The 20,203-nt window shown below is 47.2% G+C and overlaps 1 protein-coding gene across 8 annotated transcripts in view; it reads right to left on the reverse strand.

The window, feature by feature from the left end:
* The window catches only part of MYZAP (myocardial zonula adherens protein), a 132,230-nt gene that overhangs the window by 81,782 nt on the left and 30,245 nt on the right, over positions 1-20,203 (reverse strand). For 4 of the 8 annotated variants that reach the window (XR_004485794.2, XM_004274669.4, XM_033437013.2 and 1 more), the window contains exons 1-2: positions 17,503-17,659; positions 6,623-6,709 (exon numbers count right to left, since the gene is read on the reverse strand). Coding sequence is in view for 5 of the 8 variants with exons in the window: in XM_004274669.4 (XP_004274717.2) it covers positions 6,623-6,709; positions 17,503-17,577 (162 nt within the window). In the remaining 3 variants the exon portion in view is untranslated. Of the gene's footprint in view, positions 1-6,622; positions 6,710-13,104; positions 13,341-17,502; positions 17,701-20,203 lie in introns of those variants that run through there. The other 4 variants (XM_033437008.2, XM_033437009.2, XM_004274667.3 and 1 more) reach the window with 3 other exon arrangements.

The following is a 20,203-nucleotide window of genomic DNA, read 5'->3' on the forward strand; positions in this document are numbered from 1 at the left end:
GTTCTAATGACAGTATCCTTATAAGAGTAACCTCTTAAAGATATTACTCTATACTCTATACTAATATCTTAGAGATATTACTCTTTATATTACTCTAAAGATATACTCTCTCTGTAAAGATATCTCTAAGTAGTATCGTAAAGATATTACTCCATTCTAAGCAGATAATAGCTGCTTAGGCCTAAACACTCCAGGAAAAAGAGAAGGAGAAGAATATCTTCAGGGAGGTGGGAGGATCAGTTCTTTTCTGGAACCCAGGGGTATAGTACACACCTCAGGTAAGTTACCTCGACTGATACAACAGACTTTCCTGAGAGGAGGAAGTGTGCAAGTTGACATCACCATGACGACACGGCCGGGGCACAGATCGGAGACAGAACTACTACCACTACTAGCTGTGTGGCCCTGTGCAAGTGACTTAACTTCACTGTTTCAGGGTCCTGAACAGTAAAAGGGGGATAATACCACGAGTTTCAGAAGCTTGTTTTAAGGAATACATGGAATAATATACATAAATCATCTAGTGCACCGCTGGGCACACTAGCAGATAACTGACAGATTCTATTGTTAGCGGTGGGGGCATGACATTTCCGAGCATCTGATTTCCTACTAAATTCTCCACATCTGTCTGGATGCTTCCGCCTGTCTGTCCACCTCTCTCCTCTTGGATCCTTTTGCTATTCCCATCACAGTCACCAGATTTACTATGACAGTGAAACGCTCACCCCTGAACTGGCCTTGGTTTCCCTGCTAGGAAAATTCAAGAGCTTGGTGCGCCATCGCCTGGCCCCTCCTCAGTGTCCAATGAGGTTGTGGGGCGGCAGCACTGCTGGGGCAGCCGACGCAGCCCTGACCTTATGTTAAACCACAGGCACTGCACTTTCACCGTTCTACAGATGGTGGTGTCGTACATATTCGTTTGAATAAAGAGTTCCAGAACTAAAGAAATGTGGGGAAATGCTGGCTCCAGGCTAACATTTCCATTTGCTAGAAGAGGAATTTGAGGCCCCTGGAGATGACTTGAGTGGCCCGACCACGACCTCGAGTGATCAGGCAGCCAGCACTAGAACCCAGGCCTCTTTGCCCTCCAGGGGCTGCTATCTCTGAGAGGCACATAGAGTCCTACACGCTATCACCAGGGCAGCTCCAGCCCCATCTGAATCACAGCAGCACACTCCCTCATCTGGCAACAGCCCGTGATGTTGTATAAACAGTCACACCAAGGATGAGAACGCAGCAGGCTTATTCATCCGGGGCTTTTAAGGGAACAAGGACTATAAAACCGAATGGCAAGGGTTTCCTTTGAATCATTTTACTGGGCTAGGAAAGCCCCCGACTTTTCATACGTACACATATATCCGCTCTCTCTCACTCAGGGTTCTCCAAGATCGAGAGAGAAACAACTTCTTTAAAAACACAAGTCACTAAAGGACATCTATGACAGAAGGATGCTAATAGCTAATTAAAATATTACACACTTCAAGCTACTCTGTCACTTTGGAAACACCTCACCATCGCACAGCCTCCGAATAGGCAGAGCTCAGATCGTATTCTCTAAAATTCAACTATGCAGTGAGACCCTGATTCAACACTGGTGTTGGTTCTATCTCTTACTTCTCTGTGTATGTGTGTATCTGTGTGTGCATAAGAATATTTGCACATAGATTTGGATAGGAATATGGATACATACATTCACAAAGTTCTTTGAAAATGATAGGGGTTTAATTTCAAAATTATCTACTACCGGGCTTCCCTGGTGGCGCAGTGGTTGGGAGTCCGCCTGCCGATGCAGGGGACATGGGTTCGTGCCCCGGTCCGGGAAGATCCCACGTGCCACAGAGCGGCTGGGCCCGTGAGCCATGGCCGCTGAGCCTGCACGTACAGAGCCTGTGCTCCGCAACGGGAGAGGCCACAACAGTGAGAGGCCCGCATATTGCAAAAAAAACCACAATTATCTACTACCAATTTTAATTTTAATGTTCAACAATTTAATAAACATGTCATCAATCCCTCAACACGAAATTTGTGTCTACAAACTAATCAGCATTTCCTCTTCCATATAATTAATGACATTTAATATACAAATAAAAGTCCATTGCTCATTTGCCCGAGTTGTTAATACAATTTAAGGTGATAATATTCCACTAAGAAACTTATCATGGGTTGAACAGTGTCCTGCAAATAGAGAGCACGTTGGAGCCCCCTTCCCCAGTACCTCAGAATTTGGCCTTATTTGGAGACAGGGTCAAGTTAAGAAGGGGTCACTGGAGTTAAGACCTAATCCTATATGACTAGTGTCCTTACAAAAAGAGGACAAATTGGATTCAGAGACAAACACACACAAGGAGAACAGCATGTAAAGCTGGAGTGATGCTGCCACAGCCAGGGATTGCCAACAGCCGCCAGAAGCTGAAAGAGGCAAGGAAGCATTCTTCCCTGGAGCCCTCAGAGAGAGCAGAGCCCTGCGGATACCGTGATCCCGGACTTTCAGCCTCCAAGACTGGGACGCCATAAATTTCTGCTGTTTAAGCCCCCCAGTTTGGGCAACTTTTTTATGGCAGCCCAAGGAAACTAACACAAAACTGAATCACCATAATCCACAGTCACGCACTAAACGCCAACTATGGGCAAAATGAAAAGACTGCACATTTCTAAGTGTGTGTATATATGGACAAGTTGTACACGGATGTGGCAGGAATATGTATGTATACATATGTGGAGTGCTTAGCAGCAGATGGCTAGGTGCCAAGGGAGAGGGTAGCCTGGGTGTCCTGCAGCTCAAGAGAGGGGATAATCACCCAAGCACAGGCAGTCCAGGAAGGTCGTGGGGAAGCGGGCCTTCAGTAGGGTCTTGAAGGGTGAGGAGACTTGGATAAACTGAGTGTGGCTGGGCAGAGACTCATAAATGATCCAGATTTCATACTTTTAAATACTAAAATAATGGTCATACAGCAATAAAATATCTGTCCATAAAAGTAACACCATGCAGAGAACAATGAACACCAACTCAGCCACCAGCAGGACAGGACTCGGGAGAGCAAAGCTGATGTACAGGGTGTGCATCCTCCCGAAAGCGGCCAACCTGTGTATGGAGGAGTTCTCTGAGGTAAGGTTTGTGCAGAGAGAGGAGGCAAGGCCCGGGTGTATTGGCAGAGGGATGCTCAGAGGAGGACATAATAACATCAGAAAAGATGCAGCAGGCACAGCCCAAAAGGGAGGAGGAGATGCAGTTTCAGGAAGGAGAATGACTTCTCCAGGGGGGACAGGGGAGAAAAGCGAAGAACCAGGGCCACTGGCTTTGACAAAAAAGGGGAAGCGATTTGGCATTAAGTCATCGCCTCTCTAATCAGTGCTACAGGCCAGACACTGTGGTGGGACCTTTGCATATACTAGCTCAGTTACCCTCTGCAGCTAGACTTCAATGTGCCTACTTGAAAGATAAGGAAACTAACAGCAGAGAAACAAAGTGTCTGGGAGCCATCCGTGGACTGGGGAAAGCAGTCTCGGGGCAGGTGGGATCTTCCTTAAGAGAAAGACAAAGAGAAGCAGGCAGCTGGGCATCTGCCTTAGGAGCAGGAAGCCGTCCACATCCACCCAAGGAACCCATGACTCCAGAGAGAGACGCTGCCTCTGTTGTAATTACCTCCAGAAGCCTCCAAACACCCCTTCCTGAAGCTGGGCAACCTGTGCCACCTGCTACACCCTTCCCCCTGCTCCACTGTAATTCCTCTTCCTGATGATCTGGGGCCAGTAGACAGAATGGCCCAGCTGGCAGTGGTGTCTGTGTGTGGCCAGCTGCCCCATGGCATCCTTAGGTCCTCAAAAGACACTAAGCATCCTCCACGACTGTGAAAAAGAACAAGGCCCGGTCCCGCCCTCAGCCGGCTGAGGCTCTAACAGGGCCCTGGAAACCCTCTGAGAAAGTTCACTTTATCAGCAACCCACTGGGCCATTTACAGCTTCTACATCCGAGCGAGCGCCAAACCCCGCCTTTGCACGCCGCAGACCCCTCCAAAGGAACCCAAGTCACTTCACCAGCGTTCCCGGCATCTTGCGGTTTTGTGGGCTACGTATGATGTCACAGAGAGGGGCAGCCACACGGAAGGCACATCAGAGGAGCTGGCAGCCCCAGGGCCTCCTTGCTGGTGCCTGCCTCTGGCTCCCAGTGACTCAAGACCAGGCACCTGGCTAGGACATGGTGACGAAATCACCCAGAACAGCCTCACCGTTACCATCAGGACCTTCAAGTGCGGCCACCACCCAAGGACTTCGGTTCTGGGGCAACAGCCAGCTGCACCCTCCTCCTCTCTACCCCAGTTCTTCTGCAGTGAGAAAAGATAGGCACTCAGGCTGCACACCTGGTCCCCCCAGACTAAGAAGCATTCTGGCGCATCCTCTCCCCCAGCATTTCTCCGCACGCCCCTTGAGTTCCCAGGCAGGAAGGTGTAGGGTGCAGGGAGACTGGAAGGACTTTGTCCCCCACCAGCACCACTTTCACCTGGATTACATCCTGGTTCAGGATGACGTTTTGATCAAAAAAAAAAAAAAAAAAAAACAAAGAAAAAAAAAGGAGGGTCTAATTGCTTTTAAAAGTTTGAAAAGCACTGTTCAAGACCAATAGGCAAATCGGTACACAACGTGGTCACCAATGCACCTGTGACACAGAACACACTGCCTCTTTCTTCGGGAATACCTGACTATTCTTGTGCAGTGACATGCCCTCCGGTGCCTCACATCATCCACTGTCCCAGTGTCAGCGCCCAGAAGCCCCTCACAAACATCTCCTCAGGCGTGCAGCGCGGGTATAACTCCCAAAGACCAAATTTCCCACTGTGTCTACCGTGCATATGGGGCCCCTGTCCTGTCACTCACCCCAGCCTGGGCCCCTTTCTCCAGCCAGCACTCGTTCTGATTCCCCATGTGCTAAGCTGCCCATGAACCCCTAGGCACAGCCCAGGGCCACTTCTCTGACCAATCTATCAGCTTTGAAAGGAAGGACAGGGAGGGGACTGGTGAGGGCAGAAGGGGACCCCTTCCCCCAGCAACACAGGCCACCAAAGCCTGACCACTCCCGCTCTCTTTGGTTCTGAGATTTTACCCGCAAACTTTTTCTTTGGAGAATGCTCGAAGGTACAGAGAAGTTGGAAGAATGAACTACGTAACCAATGTACCATTATCACAAGTAAGAAAAGTACTATTCATTCAATAATATGTAATATATGGGTTCATATTCAAAACTGTATAGTTATCCCAATATATCTTTTATAGATTTTTTTTTGGATCCAGGATTTAATTAAGGTTTAATTCGTTATAATGATATTAAGTCTCTCTAGTCCCTTTTATCTCCAATAGATTCTCATTTTTCTTAAATAACATTGAATTTATTAAGGGAGCCTGACTAATTTTTTGTAGACAGTCCCACATTTTGGATTTTTCTGTGTCCTTATTACTAGATTCAATTAAACAAGTTTGGCATGAATATTACTGGTAACATTGTTTACTTCTGAATTGTATCACATCAGAAGTCACATAATACCAGGCTGCCCACTATTGGTAATGCTGAATCGGATCACCTGGTAGAGCTACTGGCTACCATCTTGCGGCATGTTGTACCTTTAGAGTCAGTAAGTGATCAGTGAGGTACTAATACTCTTGAGCTCACATGAATATACTGCTCCACAGTAATCTTCCACCAATTAGTATTTGCATTCATTGATGACCTGACCTGGGGGTTACAAAGCAGAGATTTTCTAAATTTATCAGCCCATGTCATATAAAGAACAGCTTTCCCTTTTATAATCTCTCTCTGAATCTCTCTCTCTGATTATTACTATAAATCCATGAGGATTTTTTATTATTCAATGTGCCACGGCTCATCACTGTCATTAATTCTTTTTAATGTTGAAATTTTTCCATTTTAACCAGTGAGAGCCCTTTCAAACAGGCTTCTGGGTCCTTTGATATGGCCCAACTCTCCATGTTCCCAGAGCCCTGCTTACACTTCTGGAGCCTAACACTCGAACGATCACGTCATCTTGGTTTACTTATACGTCTGTCTCACCTGCAAAACTACCAGTTTCTCAAGGCAAGGCCAAGGTCAGAGCTATCTTTGTGGCCCAGCGTGTAGCACAGCAGCTGGCACAAAAACGCCTGCGCAACTCCTCCCGGCAGCCGGGTGCCCTTGCCGCGGCAGAGCTGCTGCTGGGCTGTTCCTCTCCAGGCAACCCCTCCACCATGTGAGCTGGGCCTCCAGCTCCAGCCACAGAGAAAGGCTCAGGGGCAGCTCACAATGGGCCCTTTGACTCAACGGGATGAGGCTCTTTCAGGAAAAACACGTTCCCAGCCACAGCACCCGTCACTAAGGCCAGCACTCCTGGAGCCTCAAGGCCACACAGAGCCTACATTCACCAAGAAGCAAGAGCAGACACAGGAGGCAGCAAAGCAGCCTGACTTCTAGGAAGATGGCAGATGGGGGGCAAGTGCAAGAGGGCCTTTCGTCACACAGCTGCTGACATGCAGGCTCTGTGAATAGCCTGGATGGAGGATGGCAGGAAAAGGGGTTAAAATGAAAAAGAGTACAGAGATGGGAACCAGTCAGGGCTTCGCTTCAGAGATGGCTTACCTTCTCTCTTCTTTCAACCTTCTTTCCACTTGACTCAGACGCTGGACTCTCAGGAGGTACGGTCAGCCGTAGTCTGCAGACATTTGCCTAAGAGAGATGAGAGAAGAGGCCTGTTACGAACCTGCATTTGCAATTGCAGCAGCCAGATGACCTGGGGCTTCTCAGAGCCTCTTTCCCCTACTTAGCAATGGTGATGACGGTACCAATCTCACAGGGGACGCTGCGGTAAGACCAGCCTTTGCCTGGCCCATCACAGGCACTCATCACCTCACTGCTTATGTTTTATGTTTTCCTTGTTTGGGAAACTACTGAATAGTTTCACAGAGTTCAAACATTTTTTTTAAATGGCTCATGTTCCGTGACAGTACAGAACGATCTGATTTCACATCCATAGGCCAAAATACAGCTAGAAGGATAGAGGCCAAACTATACACAGTGGTGATGGGGTAGGAGGGTGCTTTCTACTTGACTCTGTGTTGGCTTTTCCTATAACAGACATGTACATGTTCAATCACAACATTTTTTTAAAAGTCGATATACCCATGTTCACAGCAGCATTATTCACAACAGCCAAAAGGTAGAAACATCCCAAATGTCCATCAATGCATGAATGAATAAAATGTGGTACGTACATAGAACAGAATATTATACAGCCTTGTAAAGGAAGAGAAATCTGACACATGCTACAACATGGAGGAAACTTGAGGACGTTATGCTCAGTGAAATAAGGCAGGCACAAAAGGACAAATCCAATATGCTTCCACTTACATGAGGTCCCTAGAGTAGTCAAATTCATAGAGACAGAGAGCAGAATGGCGGTTGCCAGGGGCTGAGTTATCCTTTAATGGGTATGGGGTTTCAGTTCCAAAAGATGAAAAGATTCTGGAGATGGACGGTGGTGATGGTTGCACAACAATGACAGTGTACTTAATGCCACATGATGTTTATTTCATCCTATTGTCACAGTCTGGTCCTACTGTGACATTTTCCAGAGAGAAGTGATCCTACCATTAAAACAACAACAAAACCCCAGAGGGCCAAAGCAGCACCCAGAGTGCCCAGCCCACAGCCAACTGCACTCGTGAGAGCACTGCTTGTCCCTGTTATGGGTTGAATTGTGTCCCCCTAAAATGTATTATGTTGAAGTCCTAACCCCTAGCACCTCAGAACGTGACTTTATTTGCAAATAGTTTTTATAGAGGTTACAGAAGTTAAAATGAGGTCATCAGGGTGTGTCCTAATCCCAAATAACTGGTGTCCTTATATAACGGGGAAATTGGGAGACAGACACGCATACAAGAAGAACACCATGTGAGCATGCGAAGGAGAAGGGCCTGGAACAGACCCTTCCCTCACAGCCCCCCTAAGGAACCAATCCTGCTGACACCTTGATTTTGGACTTCCGGTCTCCACAACCATGAGACAATACATTGCTGCTGCTTAAGTCACCTGGCTTGTGGTACCTTTTTGCAGCAACTTTAGCAAACTAATACACCCCCCAACCTGGTTTGCAGGGTCACAGATCTGCACTGGTCCTCAGGGCAGCTTCTGGGCAAAAGTACCCTGCATCCAAGAAGCCCAGGGTTGGATATGATTGTAAAAGACCTTTGAATGCCAACCTGCCAGCCTACGAAGGAACCCCCTAACCCAACAGTGCTCCTGGCAGGTGGACACCCAGCCTGAAGGTAACATTTTCCATGTACAGGTGAGAGCACATTTGGGACACATCAGCGCTTCCACACACACCACTGCCTCCCTCTGAGGTACCCCATTTTGCTACCTGACACCTCTAGCTTCCTGATAATGAACTTACAAGTTCTTCCTCAGAACTCCTACCTAATGGACCCAGGGTGCCCTCGGGGACTGCAACAGAATTCCCTTTGACTCTTCACAGGCCTGAACCGCCTTTCTTCTGCACTGAACAACCCCAGTTCTTTCAGCCGTGTGATTTGGTTTCAAGATCCTTCTTCCTCCTCACTCTCCTCTGGGCAAGCTTTGAGTCCAGTGACCCCAGGGTGAGATGTGGCCTGACACATGGCCAACTGTGCAATAAACCTTCAAAGCTCATCGCCAGTCATGCTGGCCAAAGAGGAACCAAGCCGTCCCGGCACGTAGCTCTCTTAGCTGACAATCCATGACACTGATGGGAATTCGAGGGCCTCCAGAGAAAGGTAACACTTTGACTGCAGGCCACTTGGACTGGTTGAAAACAGCTGGCATTTGCACACACATCAGAGTGTAACCCACACCAGGCAGGTAATCCAAGTCTGTGATGCTCAATAATCTTGTCTGGTAGGCAGGATCTGAGCCACAGCACAATTTTGCAGAGAAAAGGAAGGGCTCTTCTCCTGCACCACATCACACACACCCACACCCACACACACCCCCACAGTATGCGCACACACGTACATACCTACAAAGGTGCACACGCACATACACAGGTTCCAACACCTACTAGGCTGTGTTGATTATGAGCAAACGATTTAATCTCTCTGAATCTCAAGGGTAAAAGGCAGGTAAAGGAAGATGCCTGGCACAAAGTAAGCCTCTATCAGTGTTAGATATTTTTATTATTATCTAGATATTATCATCATCCTACAAGCTCCAAAATGATATAGGCTTAACTGGCTTCCCGGCTCTGCTTTCTATAATACTAAGCAATTTGGTCAACGGATCTAATGGGTATTAGTACTGCAAGTGATACCTTTTTTTAGGCTGATTGCCCTACAGGGGTAATCCCTAATGGCAATAATTTTCAGAATACACCAAAAACCTGAAGAAAAGACAAGGCCCAGAAGGGACCTCATGGGTCCAATCACTCAGAATGAGAAGTCCCTTCCCCGTGATTGACACAATTCTTTATTTGTCTACTCAGAACTCCGATATTCCTCAACACACTTCCTGTAAGTCTCCCCGAGCCACGTATACCCTACGGTACGCAAAGACGCAGGATAAAGAGAATGCATGTCTCTAAACTATCAGTTTTACCTGGTGATAGATAATGAATTAAAATAAAATGAACATGTAAGATAAACATTTGACTTCAAAGCTATCTGGCAGGTGCAGCAGGTGCTTGCGGCTACACCCAGGCCCCTGTGCAGAGTGTTTACTCTTGTCATTAGAAGTGCTTTTATGGAAGCAGTAAGGCATGGATTCCACGTGGTGCTTGCATTCTGTAATCAGTGCTGGTCCACAGATGGACTGACTATACAGATGCAATTCCAACCCAGCTTGGAACAGGATCAGACCCTTCCTAATAAGACGGTCAAATGTACTGTCATGTGAAAAAAAGAAAGGTGCTGGGGGAAAAATGTTAACAATAACCCCATGTTTGTTTTTTAAATACAATCTGATAATTTGTACAGATTTGTGGGGGGAAAAAATGTCTTTAAGGAAACACAGCCAGCTGCTGCTGGTGGTAGTGGTGGTGATCTTTGGAAAGTGGGATTTCTGCAATGTCTACACCTATTCCAAGTACGTGTAAGTTTTTAAATTAAAAATCGTAGCAGTCATAGCAATAATAAAGATTGAGAGCAACTATATCAGACACACACACACAGAGAGAGAGAAAGAGAGAGAGAGAGAGATCAATCCTTCCTAGACCCACAGGACTGCTTCAGGAGCAGCAAAGAGAACATCCCAAAGGTCTAAAAAGTACTCTGAATTTCTTTACAGAAGCACGAAGTAACCCCTGAATGCATCCGATAGGTTGACCCAGTAGTTTACTTCCCTTTAGTCATTCACTCTCAGGAATCTCCCCATGGGAAAATGTCCCACTGAGTAAGGGCAAGGCAGTGTTGCTTATCTCTCTGAGCATTTGAGGATGCTGACCTTCATGGTTTCCTGATACTCAGGTACATAATACCCAGAGCAGCCCAGGCTGGACAGTACCTGAGAGGCAGGTAAGGTAATTTATTCCCAGGGGTTCCCACGGCAGCTGGCTCAGTCCTGTGTTCTGAACTTCGAGGAGAGCTGAATCTTACTTACCTTGAACACTACTGCTGGACCAGCCATCCCTACAAGAAAGGGTCCCTTCCAGTGCATCAAAAGCAGGAAATGGACTTAGTGTACTTCAAGTACTGAGCACCCACTACTTGTAAAATACTTTTAAGGGCTATGAGGGTACTAATATGGAAAAGAAACAGCCATGCCCATAGAGGCTCATAATGCAGAAACACAGCCACAAAGGACAATCAACAGCACTTGGTATAACCAATATAATATTGGGAGAGACAGGGTAGTTTGTGGTTAAGGCACGATGCAACTGCACTTCTGGGTTCCGATTTTGGTTCTGACACCTACTAGCTATGAAACCTTTGGAAAGCTGCTTAATCTTTATTACTTCAGTTACTTTAGTTGTAAAACACAGCTAACAATACTGCAGAACCACTCTGTTGAACTTGTGGCGAGGATTAAATAAACTAATGAAGAAACTAATGAAAAGGGCTTAGAACGGTTTCTGGTACATATCAAGTACTCTGTAAGTCGTCTTTTTTACCCTGGGAATATAGGAAGGAGAACAATCATCTTAACTGGAGGTGGGAGTATGTCGGAAGGCTCCTAGAGATGACATTTGAGCTGGGTATAGAAGGAGAGAAAGGACTGCTTGGGTCAGTGAGGTTGGGAGAATCCATCATCAGAATAACAACAGACAATTACCAGGCAAGGCATTCATTCCAGGCTGGCCAAAGGCATAGACACTGGCATGTTCTGAAAATGGTAAATGGGCCTGCAGCCTGAGCAACAGTGGGGGAGGAAAATGGACAAACAGGTAGGGACCAAACTCTGACAAGCTACAAATGCCTGATGGCAAAGCAAGGCCTCTAATGGAAGACATTGGGAGCCATTTAAATTTCTGGAGGAAGGGTTCAGTGATTCAATAGCAATTATTGAGTACCTCCTATTATGTTCCACACCCAACAACATGGACTGGAGAGGGGGAAACAGGGCTCCCATGTAGGCTTTGTACCTTAATTGCTTCTGTAGCCCTTACAGCGCTCAGCATAGTATCAACACGTAATAGGCCCTGCTCAGTAAATATCAGTGTGGGTTTCTTTTTAGGTTGAACTAAAACACAGTAAGGAGAATGTACCTGAAACTCCCCAGAGAGCCTTCCACTTTCTTCAAAAACCAACCCCCATGGGAGGAATAGCAAGGCAGAGGCAGCGAGCATTCAAGCCTCTTCCACAAGAAGATACACAACCGAGCCCTTGTCTGCAATCAGGGCAACCAGGAGCAAAGCCGGGCCTCTGGGGACTTGTTTCTGACCCCCTTTGTGGAGGCAGAAAGCTGGTCCCCATGGAAGGGGGGATTCTGGGATCCACGTACCATCATGCTCTCAGCTTCAAGTACCTGGGCTCACCTGAGGGAAAACTGTCCCTCTCAATTAAAAAGGGGTGAAGATGACCTAGCGAGGTGCCGGGTTTGCTCATCAGTTTACAAACATGGATTTCCCTAAGGAAATGAGCCAAGTGCATTTATACTTCCCTCAGGCCTAGTCCACTTTGTGACCGTGGGTCCCTGCCCAGCTCCGCCTAACAACAGAAGGTGTGGCCACTAAGATTGTAGCCGGGAGGACGGACACCACAATCCCTCTGCTAAGCACAAGCATAAAATCTCTGGAATACACAGGTGGAACAGGGCCTGCCCCGTCTGAAGTAGGCCTCTTACTTTGAAGTAGGGTTTGGCCCTGAACTTGCAGACCTGATTATCTACATCAGGATGGGGCAAACTTTTTCTGTAAAGGGCCAGATAGTAAACACTGAGGGTCTGCAAGCCCTGTAACAACCATTTCTAGCTCAGAGTATACAAAACAGGTCGAGGGCTGGATCTGACTACGGGGTTGTAGCTTGCCAACCCTTGACCTACATACTTGGACACTTCTTCCAGGCGGTATAAAGTGTCCTGGAACCCCCTTTTCTGTGTCAGGGCTGACTCCAGTCAAAATTCATAAGTAGGAGGATGGTGACTTCTCCTTCCTGCTCTGACTGGCTCATCTGTACCAGGCTCACCATGTGCCCCGAATGCCAAGACCCAGAGAGAAAAACACAGGTACGAACACACACAGACACCAGTGTGACCTGGCGTGTTATGACTCCTCCCCCCTGACCCCCACCCCCACCCCCCGCACACACACACCTTGCCCTTCCACCAAGGCAAAGGGACCTTTCAGAACACAGGCCCAGGACTGTCTGCATTTCCAAGAAAGCTGTCTGGGAGAGCAGCCCTGGATCCTTGGCCACACGTTAGAATCACCCGGGGAGCTGCCTAAACAATGCTGATGTTATTCTCTACTTTCCAATGTTCTCATTTAGACGGTCTGGGCTGGGGCCTGGGCAGAGGTATTCTAAGCTTCTCGGAATTCCATGCATAACCAGAGTAGAGAACCACTCACTTAACCAAAGGAATGAAACTCTGACAGTACAACAGGATGAAGCACCTGGAATATTTGGAGGCCTTCCCAGAGCTGTCAAACTCCTCACCTGGGCCGACACTCCCATCCACAGGGCACCTGCTTCCTGCCCAGGTGGGCCAGAGGTCACGGGCTGGCTTCATCCCAAGCTTCTCTTCCTGTTTTCCCGTTTGCCAACTCAGAGTTAAGTGTGGCTGTTTGAGGACCCTGGTGACACTCTTCTTTTTAAGCACCTATTACACCAGGCTTGGGGAGGCAGGATCCTGAAACCTTCTCAAGTAGTTAATCATAGGTAGGAGCAATGATGGGGTGCACAGGCCTCTAGGGGAACACGGAAGAGGGGGTTCAGAGCAGACTTCCTGCAGGAGCTGACCCTTTGTCAGAGACGAGGAACAGCATCAAAAGCTTGGGGAATAGCAAGTAATTTGGGACATCTGCAAAGAGTATGCATGAGGAGGGGGAAGGGGAGGGCAAAGGCCAGATCAGAAGGCCCTGGGTACTAAACTAAGGGGGTTTGTGCTTGTTCCTGGGGGTACAAGACCGAGGGGGGTCTTGAAGTAGAGGAGCTAGGCAACTGCATTTTAGAGGGATCACTCTGGCCTTAAAAGACAAAGAACAGTCAACAGGGTGACTAACATTTAGGAAATATCACTCTTCTAAGGAGGGAAAGAGGTAAATACCTCTGTGCTACTATTCTGTGGGCTGGGGGATATCTATCAGGACAGTTTTCGGCTGAGAGAGATGGCTGCAGGAAGCAAGAAGACCGTAACACACGTTATCACTGAAAGTATTATATTTTAGATCGAAACATTTCAACTTGGTCTCTAGTTAGTTGGCCCGGGATCCACAGCTCCCTGCACTCAATTCTACAATTTTTGAGGCTGACCTGAAAGGGTTTCCTAAGTGACCAGAAGCTCAGCGGTAACACCCAGCCTCCGGGTCTCAGGTTTCCTTAAGGATCCCCAGAACTCGGGTCCCCTTCATCCTACATCTGACACAGCGAGATGGGTGAACCAAAGCAGAGAAGTCGGGACATTTTTTCCTGAGCCTACAACTATCAATTCTCAGTGGCAGAGGCTTTTTGGCTAAAACCCCTCAACTGGGTTCAGGAGGTCCCAGGGGAGCAGCCAACTGTTTTCTGAGTACAGCGGGCCCCCTGCCCATCCCCTCCCTGGGGGATGCTGCAGCCAGCTTCCTTCCACCAGACGCTGAGGTCCCACAATGCCCAGTGTCCCTTCCTCAGAACCCCATAGGATGATACAGAAGTTATGCACATAGATGTTTCTGGGAAAGGAAAAGGAAGTGAGGTGAACACCTGTCTGACCTGTTCACCGGCCAGCTAAGGAGAATTCTTTCTTTTGAGCCTATCAGACAGAAATGGGACCCAGGAGAGTGAGGAAGTAATGACTGAGCAGCCCATTCCAGTTTTGAACGGAGGAAGCCTTCGCCAAATACAAAGAAATACTGGCAAGAGCAGGCCGCGAGACAGTCCTATCCCTGTGGCCTTGTTGGGTTGGGTTTTGTTTTTTATGTGCCACTGAGGGGCCACGATACCAGTAACGGTAGCCAACAGGCTCTTATTATCGACAGAGCACGGTGCTGGGGGAACCCTTGACAAGTCTATCATCTCACACCACCCTCGCTGAACAGCTCAACCAAATACATCTGGCTGCACAAAGCAACACGTGCCTTTCCCCCAAAGCACGCAGCCTGGCCACACAACTGACCTTTCACTGCAAAGTCTCCTTCAGTGGGATTAACTGCATTTACAAAATTCCTTTCCAAATCACAAAGCGATGTCAATATTTTAAAAAACGTTTATTCTCCAAGGTCATCAACCTGTCTATGGTTATCCTCCAGCCAATTTATCTTCCTGCTGTTGCCACAGATAAAACTATTTTTAGTGCACAACTGGTTGGAAGGCAGATTTTTTTTTTTTAATTTTATAACCCCTGCTGGTTGGCATCCATAAATGCCTCTCAGAGCTTTGTTTATCAGCTGACAGAAATTCCTCTCCCACCTGTTTTTTTTTTTTTTTTTTCCCTTGAGAGATTTCAGATAAGAAGGAAGTACAAATTGTAGGTGGCAGCTACTGAACAAAGGATAACTAGTGACAGTCTGGTCTGGCCATACCACCCTGGTGGCTGACTCAGAGAACTCCCTGCTCAGTGTCAGCTGTCAGCGCCATTTCTGGTTGGCTTGAATGCCTGGATCAACACATCCTGGTTCCCCTGCAGTCCCTAATTTGGTAAGCTCTTTGGATGAAACAGAAATGTTATTTTAATGGCTAACTTGTTACTGTTCAAGACCATCATTTGTCCAATATCTGAGAGGAAAGACAGAACGATACAGAGTTTACTGAAAAACTTTCAACTTAGGGAACACTTTTTTGCTTTTCACTTGTTTGGTCTACAATTTTATTTTCAAGGCATCCTGTTCTTGTTTTTCCAAAAAAATAAGTGTTTTGCCCTAAAGCAGGTCCAATACACCACTGTGATACGGTATATGCCAAGAGTTCCATTTAGAAGAATCATATTTCCTTTTTTCAGTATCTCAACGATGTCAATTGCCTTACAAAGTCCCACTCATCCTGCAAGACTAAACACACGTCTCCTACAGAGGGAGGCCTTCCTCAGATGCTTCAAGAAGAGCCTTTTCTTTTAGCTTCTACACAAGCTTGTCAACACTCTACCCCACTATTACAACCATCACTTTGCATATGGTAGTCTGTGACAATGTCTGCTCCCACAGTTGGAGTGGACCCCAATATCTAGCCCTGCATCACACAGCTCTATAAACATTGTTTAATAAATCAATTAATCAAAGATCATAGTTTACACATACATACACACAGTACTTGTGCCATTTGCAAATCCTGAGCAGAGTTGGAAGTCATAAAGGGGACCCTAAAAACTTTAGATATCTTCTTTGCAGAACCTACCCATGTGCTAAGAGCAGCCCTACAGGGTCTGATTCAGGTTGCAGACCCCTTCAGACCAAAGTATTTCAGTTGTCTTATTCAAAGAGCAAAGCCTTCTCGGTAGTGTGTTCATTGTGCCAGACACCACAGCACTTACAACTAAAGAAATACTTGAAAGTAAATATTGGAGAAAAAAAATCTTCAGAAAAGTTACCTATTATACTAGTCACATTTCATCCACCCATTATCACTCTAGCCACCCAACTAGTACCCACTCTGGAGGGGGACCTAGAGAATTTAATGCAATCTGGTCCCATGTATGATGCTGTCCAGGCTCAGGGCTAGCTTTTCAGTGACTTCATTCTTTCTGTCATAATTATGTTCCAACTGAGAAGGATTTCCCAAAAAAAAGGCAAACACCCATCTTGGTGTAAGGCTGGGATTGTGGTTGGAAACCCACTTGGACCTAATGGGGATCTTTATTTATGAAGCTAATGATTGGACAACCAGAGTTCTGTCAGCCCTAAGTGGTGCACGTGCACATATCTGAACCCATCACCTGGCCCAGACCCAGGAGTAACACAGAGTCTTTCTTCCAGAGCTAAAGAAAAACAGCATTGAAGACGACTGCTAGTCTCTTGGTTGAGGTACACAAAATCAAACAAGCACGTCTACAAGACTAGAAAACAGGAGTCCCAAAGGGGGCCCTGGCTTGGACTTGCCTACTTGTTTAGCTAAACCTAGGGGAAACATGATGAGAGAAGTCTCAACCACAAAAAAGTACTCACCCAAATGATGAGTACTGAACATCATAATGAACAGATGAACCAAAAAGGCACAAACAAAAGCCCTGGCAGTATGCTCTGAGGTACGAGTCTTGGAAGAGATATGAAATGGGAACGATGTGGCTAGCATGTCTTTCACAGAGCATCTGGAGAGATGAGAAAAGATGCAACAAAGATGGCAAAGGAACATCACTTCCAAAGGGCAACCTAGGTGAAGATGGTGCCCACTGTGCTAATACTTAAATCAGAAAGAAGAAAGCAGTTTGCATAAACCCAAGTCCCACAACTGGGCTCCTAGGTGGCCAGCAGCTAATTTCTACTTGGCATTGATAAAAATTAAGCCTACCTAGATTAAGCGCACTCCAAATCAGTGTTACTCTATCACGAGTGGGGACAAGTGGCCCTTTCTTTTCATCACTGGAAGGAGGAAAGTTTGGGTGTTAAAGACATTCATTACCTTTGAGTCTCAAGATAGGGACAATGCAGAAAGATTCCCTTGCTTTTTAAACTGGTGCCAATACACTTGGCTTGATAGGCGAGGCAGGAAGGGGAGGAAATCTCTGGGAATTCCCTAAAGTCCCCTAAGCCCTTTGAGCCAGTGCGGCGCCTCTGGGACGTACAAAAGAAAGGTCTCGTTCAGAGCTGAGACAAGACCTAAAATTGAATCCAGGTGGGGTGTCAGGGCCAAGGGACCGGTTTCCGTGCGTCTCCATCCCCAGACAGCCGGGCGGCCCGGACAGGAAGCGGGACAGCAGCTACTCACCCTCCTGTTGGGCGCCCCGGGAGCGCTGGAGCCGCTGCTCGAGAGCAGGGTGACTGTGGACGTGGAGCGCAGCATCCCTCAGCGGCGTTGGTGGCGGGCTCGGCGCGGTGCTTCTCGCAAGTGTAATAAGCCCGGGGCCCGCCCCGCTGGAGGCGGGGAGGGTGGGGACCGCGCAGGCCAGTAGCGCCGGCAGGGGCAGCGCGGCGGCGGGGCTGAGGCCCAGCTGGGGGAGGAGCCGGGGCGGGGTCCCGCACTCGCCTGACTCGTCAAGCTGCATTTTCTCCCTAGGGCGCAGACCCAGCCCGTGTTGGTCACCTACCTTCCCCCACGGTTCTGCGCCCTCCCAGGGTCAGTCCCGGGGCGGGATTGAGTGCCTACCAGGCGTCCCTTCCAGCAGCCAACACAATCCACGGGCTCCTATCCTATGGAGTTTGCAATCTGGTGGGGATACCGAAAGATGACTGGTGTCGGTGCTTTGGTAGAAGAGGTGATACCCGTGGGAGCTCAAAACGTGGCCTTAGGGGTTAGCCTGTGTAGGAAACGTCTTCCCAGAGGAGGTGATGACTAACCTAAGACCTTAAATACAAGTAGAAGCAAGCCAGGCATTGAATATTCATCACAACTGCTCATAATTATGTAATGGTTCCTGTGACTCCGGCTGCAAGTACTTTTCATTTATTACCTCATTTAATCCTCACAACCACCCTTTGAGGTAGGCACTGTTATTGTCCTGTATCCCCATTTTTCAGATGAGGACATTGACTCACCAAGAGATTAAGTAACAAGGCAGGGGTCCCACTGTCTGGAAAGTGGCAAAGCTAAGATGGACCGTACAGTCTGACCCTAGTGCCTTGCTTATCAACTCTGCTGCCCCCCCAGCAGAGGGAGGCGGCCAAAAGAACTGCCAAGTGCAAAGATGGTGGAAGGCAAGAGAAGGTTTGGTAGATTTTTTAGAAACTGAAAATACCACAGTGCAAGGGGCAAACGGTAGACAAGCAGCAGAAGGGCGCTGGGCCAGATCATGAAGAACCTGCTGTGCTTAGCTGAAGAGTTTGGCTTTTATCCTGAGGATAAATGTTTCTCAACAGGGGAAGACAATCCCTCTCTACTCACCCTTCAAAGCCCACACACTCCCTCCCTACCAAGCTCTCCAGGACCCTCCTGCCCTGAACACTTACACCCATGAACCTCTATGCTTTTTGAGACCATGTCTTCTCAAAAGAAGAGTCATCAGTGTGTGTGTCTGTCCCCTTCCCCCATGGTGAGCTTCTGGAGAGTGAGGACCCAGCCTCATCCTGCTCTGAGTTCTCAGTGTGGCACCAACACAGAAGATACTCAAGAAACGTAAGAACTGTTGCTGAACAGAATTCCAACTGATCCTATGGGATTTGCTCCTTCTGAAGATGAGGAAACTGAAGCCAGAGTATCTAAGTGACTTTCCCAATGTCACACAGCCTGTGTTTTAACATCTTGGTCATCATCATCCCAGCTATGTCTGCATTCTACAATACTTGCTTCATATGCCTTTTCTCATCAAAGTCTCACCATGACCAAAAACGTGGATACTGTTATTATCCCATTTTACAAATGAGGGAACTGAGACCTAAGGGCATTAGGTTAACTGGTGAACAGCTGGGACTAGACCTCTAATCTTCTAACTCCAGGTCTACTTTTTTTTCTTTTTTTTTTTTAACTATAGTCCTCCTGCATCTTCCTATCCACCCACCCTTCTAAAAAGAGGTCATTCATGAGAGGTCTTTTCCCACGTTATTTCCATGAAGGCCCCTTTTCTTGGGAGGGTTTTATGTGACTAAAAGATGGGTCTGCCTTTCAATAAAACGTGGTCAATGTTGTGTTAGTTTCGGTGTACAGCACTTCAATAAAAAATAAAAAACACAAAAAGTTGTCGAAACACAGCTGCTGAAAGCCAATATGGGTTAGAGATACCTGCATGATTACCTCAGGAGAAAGAGGCTAATGATTATTGCTGTTATGTTGCCTTGAGGTTCTCCTTTCTAGGAAATGGGCTGCTGTTCTGAGTCAAAATAACCTGGCATCATCGATGTTTGTTTATATTACGGCAAACACCCAAGTGATCACTCAAGATGGAGTCAGCATTTGAGAGGAAGGGTGGGGCATGGATTCATTCCTCCATTATCCAAGTGTTTTTCATATTGTTAATCCTTTTTTATACTCTATTACATTTCATTACAAAAGCAGCAGACTACACGTTAGCTTGTGAGCTCTTGGTGGGCACTGGATCTTGTTTACATTCCTGCCTGCCCGGTGGCTAGAACAGTAATTGGCATGTTGTAAGTGCACAGTAAATACTGAATGAGTGAAGAAATGATATTACAGAGTAATTGGCATGCTTCAAGTGCACAGTAATGTTGAATGAATGAATGAAGAAATGATATTACAGGGAGTTCCCTGGCCGTCCGGTGATTAGTACTGGGCGCTTTCATTGCCATGGCCCGGGTTCAATCCTCGGTCCGGGAAACGAAGATCCCACTAAACACACAGTATGGCCAAATAAAGAAAGAAAGGAAAAAAAAAAGAAATGATATTACAGAGCAATACTTCAACTCACTCATGGCCAAGCAAAACTAAAACTAAGACCCTTGCTAACCCAGCTTCTAAGGCAGGCGGGGGTCTCCAAGCAGTTTGCCAGCTGAACCCCAGGACTGTCCCAGCCAGGAAA

The sequence above is a fragment of the Orcinus orca genome, chromosome 2 (assembly GCF_937001465.1).
Source record: "Orcinus orca chromosome 2, mOrcOrc1.1, whole genome shotgun sequence".
In the NCBI taxonomy this organism is placed as follows: domain Eukaryota; kingdom Metazoa; phylum Chordata; class Mammalia; order Artiodactyla; family Delphinidae; genus Orcinus; species Orcinus orca.